Here is a 7,137-nt window from a genome sequence, read left to right on the forward strand (position 1 = left end):
CACTACAGTACTGCTGTCATGTCCCAGCCATCACTAGAATCAGTGTCTCCACACACTACAGTACTGCTGTCATGTCCCAGCCATCACTAGAATCAGTGTCTCCCCACTACAGTACTGCTGTCATGTTCTAATATAGCTTCTTTCTCTCCTCTCAGATCTCCAGGATGCTGGCAGCCAAAGCATCTCTGGCGATCCGCTACGATGCCCTGGGAGAGGACACAAACGCTGAGATGGGAGTGGAGAACCGCGCCAAGCTGGAGGCCAGACTACGCCACCTAGAGGAGAAGGGAGTAAGTAGCTCTCTCTGCCCCTTACTGCTAGAGACCCAAAACAACAACCGGGCCACGTGAGATGCCAAGCAGTGATGATGATGACCAATGTCAACAGTCCTGAAACTACCTGATGCTTTTCAGTCACTACCTCATCTGAGCTTGTGTTATTAACTAGGGCTTGGGTCCCACCTGGCCAACATCCAGTGGAATTGCAGAGCGCCAAATTCAAAAACCCGAAATACTCATTGTAAACATACAAGTGTTATACATAGTTTAAAAGATGAACTTCTTGTGAATCCAACCACGCTGTCAGATTTCAAAAAGTCTTTACGGCGAAAGCATACCATGCGATTATTTGAGAACATCGCCCAGCAGACAAATCATTACAAACAGTAACCAGTCAAGTAGAAGAGTTACACAAGTCAGACATGGAGATAAAATGAGTCACTTACCTTTGATGATCTTCATATGGTTGCACTCAGAAGACATTCATTTACTCAATAAATGTTCCTTTTGTTCGATAGTCTCTTTATATCCAAAAACCTCCATTGTGTTTTCTTCAGTAATCCACAGGCTCAAACAGTCACAACAGGCAGAACAAAATCCAAATTGTATCCGTAAAGTTCATAGAAAAATGTCAAATGATGATTATATTCAATCCTCAGGTTGTTTTCAGCCTAAATAATCGATAATATTTCAACCGGACAATAACGTCGTCAATATATAAGGTAAACAAGAAACGCACACTCTCGGTCGGGCGTATGAAAAAGCTCTGAAACTTCAAGGTCCACTCATTCAGACTGTTCTTCCTCATTTTTCAGAAAACAAGCCTGAAACAATTTCTAAAGACTGTTGACATCTAGTGGAAGGCATAGGAACTGCAATTTGAGTCATAAGTCAATGGATACTGTAATGGCATTGAATAGAAAACTACAAACATTTTAAATTCCTACTTCCTGGATCGATTTTTCGCCGGTTTTCGCCTGCCAATTCAGTTCTGATATACTCACAGACATTATTTGAACAGTTTTGGAAACTTTTGAGTTTTCTATCCAAATCTACCAGTAATATGCATGTCCAAGCTTCTGGGCCTGAGTAGCAGGCAGTTTAATTTGGGCACGCTTTTCATTCCAAAATGCTGCACCCTACCCTAGTGAAGTTAAACAGTGATATCATGCTAGTCCCCTACTCATCTCCTATTCTACCGGTCCCCTACTATTGTGCTGACCCTGGTTTCTCCCTTCAGATCAGAAGAATCAGTGGAACAGGTAAAGCCATGGCGAAGTCTGACAAATACCAACACAAGAGGTGAGTTACACCTGGAGACTACTATCTTGGGTAACTAACCTTCTGTCGCGTCTCTCTGGTAACTAACCTTCTGTCGCCTCTCTCTGGTAACTAACCTTCTGTCGCCTCTCTCTGGTAACTAACCTTCTGTCGCGTCTCTCTGGTAACTAACCGTCTGTCGCCTCTCTCTGGTAACTAACCTTCTGTCGCGTCTCTCTGGTAACTAACCTTCTGTCGCCTCTCTCTGGTAACTAACCTTCTGTCGCCTCTCTCTGGTAACTAACCTTCTGTCGCCTCTCTCTGGTAACTAACCTTCTGTCGCCTCTCTCTGGTAACTAACCTTCTGTCGCCTCTCTCTGGTAACTAACCTTCTGTCGCCTCTCTGGTAACTAACCGTCTGTCGCCTCTCTCTGGTAACTAACCTTCTGTCGCGTCTCTCTGGTAACTAACCTTCTGTCGCCTCTCTCTGGTAACTAACCTTCTGTCGCATCTCTCTGGTAACTAACCTTCTGTCGCCTCTCTCTGGTAACTAACCTTCTGTCGCCTCTCTCTGGTAACTAACCTTCTGTCGCCTCTCTAGTAACTAACCGTCTGTCCCCGACAACAAATCTTGGTCGACCGTGTCGTGTCTATGGAATCATTAAACTGATGACTTATTTATCAAGTAACGGTAATTAACTAGGAAGTCAGGGGACCAAGGAAAATATTCAGATTACAAAGTTATAATTTTCCTAATGTAACTTACAGATATTTAATATCTGCTCACTTAGTCTTCTGATTAATTAATTATTGTTTACCTCACGTTAGTCTCATTCCAAACGTCGTAAATTGTTTGTTATCTGCACGAACCCACTCTTCACTTCATCCATACATCAATTGCCTTAACTTAAATTACCATCAACAAACATTGTAGATTGTAAATGATAGGAATGAAGGGTAAATGTAGTACTGGTGATATATATATAATGGGGAATTGATGTACACTAACAATCAAACACAAACAATTCACTGAGATGACCGCGAATCAGAAAGGTGTCTCGTGTGCCATAAATTTACTTGCTACTGATCGACTAAAAAACCATCTTGGTCGACCAACAGCCTTTCGATCAATCGACCGTCGACTAATTACCAACTGTACTGGTAACTAACGTTCTGTCGTGTCTCCATAGTGACGTGAAGGTGTACGACCCCTCCGGAGACTCCACCCTCCCCTCTGTTTCCAAGAAGAGGAAGTTTGAGGAAGTGGAGGAGGAAGAGGTGGCCACACCGGTGACAGTCAAAACCAAGAAACCCAAGAAAGAACCTGTGGAAGGTCAGTGGAGTAACTCTTAGTTATAATATACTATCTACACTATCTATATCTATACACCATCCTGTTATATAACATGAGACCATAATACACCATCCTGTTATATAACACAATAACATGAGACCACAATACACCATCCATCCTGTTATATAACACAATAACATGAGACCATAATACACCATCCATCCTGTTATATAACACAATAACATGAGACCATAATACACCATCCATCCTGTTATATAACACAATAACATGAGACCACAATACACCATCCTGTTATATAACACAATAACATGAGACCATAATACACCATCCATCCTGTTATATAACACAATAACATGAGACCATAATACACCATCCATCCTGTTATATAACACAATAACATGAGACCACAATACACCATCCTGTTATATAACACAATAACATGAGACCATAATACTCCATCCATCCTGTTATATAACACAATAACATGAGACCATAATACACCATCCTGTTATATAACACAATAACATGAGACCATAATACACCATCCATCCTGTTATATAACACAATAACATGAGACCATAATACACCATCCTGTTATATAACACAATAACATGAGACCATAATACACCATCCATCCTGTTATATAACACAATAACATGAGACCATAATACACCATCCATCCTGTTATATAACACAATAACATGAGACCATAATACACCATCCATCCTGTTATATAACACAATAACATGAGACCATAATACACCATCCATCCTGTTTTATAACACAATAACATGAGACCATAATACACCATCCTGTTATATAACACAATAACATGAGACCATAATACACCATCCATCCTGTTATATAACACAATAACATGAGACCATAATACACCATCCATCCTGTTATATAACACAATAACATGAGACCATAATACACCATCCTGTTATATAACACAATAACATGAGACCATAATACACCATCCTGTTATATAACACAATAACATGAGACCACAATACACCATCCTGTTATATAACACAATAACATGAGACCATAATACACCATCCATCCTGTTATATAACACAATAACATGAGACCATAATACACCATCCTGTTATATAACACAATAACATGAGACCATAATACACCACCCTGTTATATAACACAATAACATGAGACCATAATACACCATCCTGTTATATAACACAATAACATGAGACCATAATACACCATCCTGTTATATAACACAATAACATGAGACCATAATACACCATCCTGTTATATAACACAATGACATGAGACCATAATACACCATCCTGTTATATAACACAATAACATGAGACCATAATACACCATCCATCCTGTTATATAACACAATAACATGAGACCATAATACACCATCCTGTTATATAACACAATAACATGAGACCATAATACACCATCCATCCTGTTATATAACACAATAACATGAGACCATAATACACCATCCTGTTATATAACACAATAACATGAGACCATAATACACCATCCATCCTGTTATATAACACAATAACATGAGACCATAATACACCATCCATCCTGTTATATAACACAATAACATGAGACCACAATACACCATCCTGTTATATAACACAATAACATGAGACCATAATACACCATCCATCCTGTTATAGAACACAATAACATGAGACCATAATACACCATCCTGTTATATAACACAATAACATGAGACCATAATACACCATCCTGTTATATAACACAATAACATGAGACCACAATACACCATCCTGTTATATAACACAATAACATGAGACCATAATACACCATCCTGTTATATAACACAATAACATGAGACCATAATACACCATCCATCCTGTTATATAACACAATAACATGAGACCATAATACACCATCCATCCTGTTATATAACACAATAACATGAGACCATAATACACCATCCATCCTGTTATATAACACAATAACATGAGACCACAATACACCATCCATCCTGTTATATAACACAATAACATGAGACCATAATACACCATCCTGTTATATAACACAATAACATGAGACCATAATACACCATCCTGTTATATAACACAATAACATGAGACCATAATACACCATCCTGTTATATAACACAATAACATGAGACCACAATACACCATCCATCCTGTTATATAACACAATAACATGAGACCACAATACACCATCCTGTTATATAACACAATAACATGAGACCACAATACACCATCCTGTTATATAACACAATAACATGAGACCATAATACACCATCCATCCTGTTATATAACACAATAACATGAGACCATAATACACCATCCTGTTATATAACACAATAACATGAGACCATAATACACCATCCTGTTATATAACACAATAACATGAGACCACAATACACCATCCATCCTGTTATATAACACAATAACATGAGACCACAATACACCATCCTGTTATATAACACAATAACATGAGACCATAATACACCATCCTGTTATATAACACAATAACATGAGACCATAATACACCATCCTGTTATATAACACAATAACATGAGACCACAATACACCATCCTGTTATATAACACAATAACATGAGACCATAATACACCATCCATCCTGTTATATAACACAATAACATGAGACCATAATACACCATCCATCCTGTTATATAACACAATAACATGAGACCATAATACACCATCCATCCTGTTATATAACACAATAACATGAGACCATAATACACCATCCTGTTATATAACACAATAACATGAGACTATAATACACCATCCTGTTATATAACACAATAACATGAGACCATAATACACCATCCATCCTGTTATATAACACAATAACATGAGACCATAATACACCATCCTGTTATATAACACAATAACATGAGACCATAATACACCATCCTGTTATATAACACAATAACATGAGACCGGTTCTCAACCATCTTCTATCGTCTCACGGTGGTTTCTGTTTTCATTCAGAACCAGAGGCGTCAACGGCAGCAGAAGAAACTCCCAAGAAGAAGAAAAAGAAGTCCAAGAAAGCCGAGGCGATGGACGTAAAGGAAGAGGAAGAGGAGACCGTCTCTCCCACAGAGGAAGTACGTAGCTGATGGGGACATGCTTCCAGAATATATATTCCTGCTCATCTAAGACGTTCTGTCTGAACATACATACTCATTTTGTTATTTCTTGTGATTTACAGTCGTCAAAGAAGAAGAAAAAGAAGAAAAAGGTCAAGGAGGAAGAGGGAGAATGATCTGGTCGGGGAGAAACTGTATTATATTAGGACTTTTAGTTGTCGTTGTATCTACCAGGGCCGGACTGACTCATGTATCAGCCGTTTTAAAGACCAGAGAACTCGAGACGGAGGTTATTTCAGCAGCTGATCCGTTAGGATGAGGAATGACACTTGACGATGGCGTATAAATCCTCCTGTTTGATTGGAGTTGAAGATGAACCTGTTAGTTTACTGGAACCTTCTATTAATAACCAGTTAAAAACCAATAGACTGTATATAATATCAGGTATCAATGTTCCTGTTGAAACACTTTCTCCACTGGTTTAACATCGTGCCTTTTTTAAAGCTGTCTGTTTCCCACAAGTCTTTGTCCAGAAGTGATTAAATCCATTTTCTCAGTCAGTGGTATTTCCCTTCATTCCAGCTCTGGTGGATTCAGACCCCTTTTCCCACATTTTGTTACGTTACAGACTTATTCCAACACGATTAAATAGTTTCCCCCTCAATTTACAAACCATACCCCTAAAATAACAAAGCTAAACAAGTTTAGAAATTTGTGCACATTTATACAAAACTGACATCGCATGTAGTCACTTCGCCCCTACCTACATGTACAAATTACCGCAACTAGCCTGTACCCCCACACACCGACTCGGTACCGGTACCCCCTGTATATAGCCTCCACATTGACTCTGTACCGGTACCCCCTGTATATAGCCTCCACATTGACTCTGTACCGGTACCCCCTGTATATAGCCTCCACATTGACTCTGTACCGGTACCCCCTGTATATAGCCTCCACATTGACTCTGTACCGGTACCCCCTGTATATAGCCTCCACATTGACTCTGTACCGGTACCCCCTGTATATAGCCTCCACATTGACTCTGTACCGGTACCCCCTGTATATAGCCTCCACATTGACTCTGTACTGGTACCCCCTGTATATAGCCTCCACATTGACTCTGTACTGGTACCCCCTGTATATAGCCTCCACATTGACTCTGTA

General features: G+C 39.1%; 1 protein-coding gene and 1 non-coding gene across 2 annotated transcripts in view; both read left to right on the forward strand.

Annotated features, from left to right (window-relative positions):
• Window positions 1-6,530, forward strand: part of nop58 (NOP58 ribonucleoprotein homolog (yeast)) — a gene marked incomplete in the record, with an annotated part of 21,082 nt that extends 14,552 nt beyond the window's left edge. The window contains 5 exon segments of the mRNA XM_055912681.1: window positions 156-290; window positions 1,519-1,580; window positions 2,729-2,871; window positions 5,870-5,988; window positions 6,093-6,530. Of these exon segments, the coding sequence (XP_055768656.1) occupies window positions 156-290; window positions 1,519-1,580; window positions 2,729-2,871; window positions 5,870-5,988; window positions 6,093-6,146 (513 nt within the window).
• Window positions 354-436, forward strand: LOC129844369 (small nucleolar RNA SNORD11B). Its single transcript, XR_008757937.1, has one exon. It is a non-coding gene; the product is annotated as a small nucleolar RNA SNORD11B (small nucleolar RNA).
• Window positions 6,531-7,137: the final 607 nt, after the last annotated feature.

Source organism: Salvelinus fontinalis, unplaced genomic scaffold (assembly GCF_029448725.1).
Source record: "Salvelinus fontinalis isolate EN_2023a unplaced genomic scaffold, ASM2944872v1 scaffold_0199, whole genome shotgun sequence".
NCBI lineage: Eukaryota > Metazoa > Chordata > Actinopteri > Salmoniformes > Salmonidae > Salvelinus > Salvelinus fontinalis.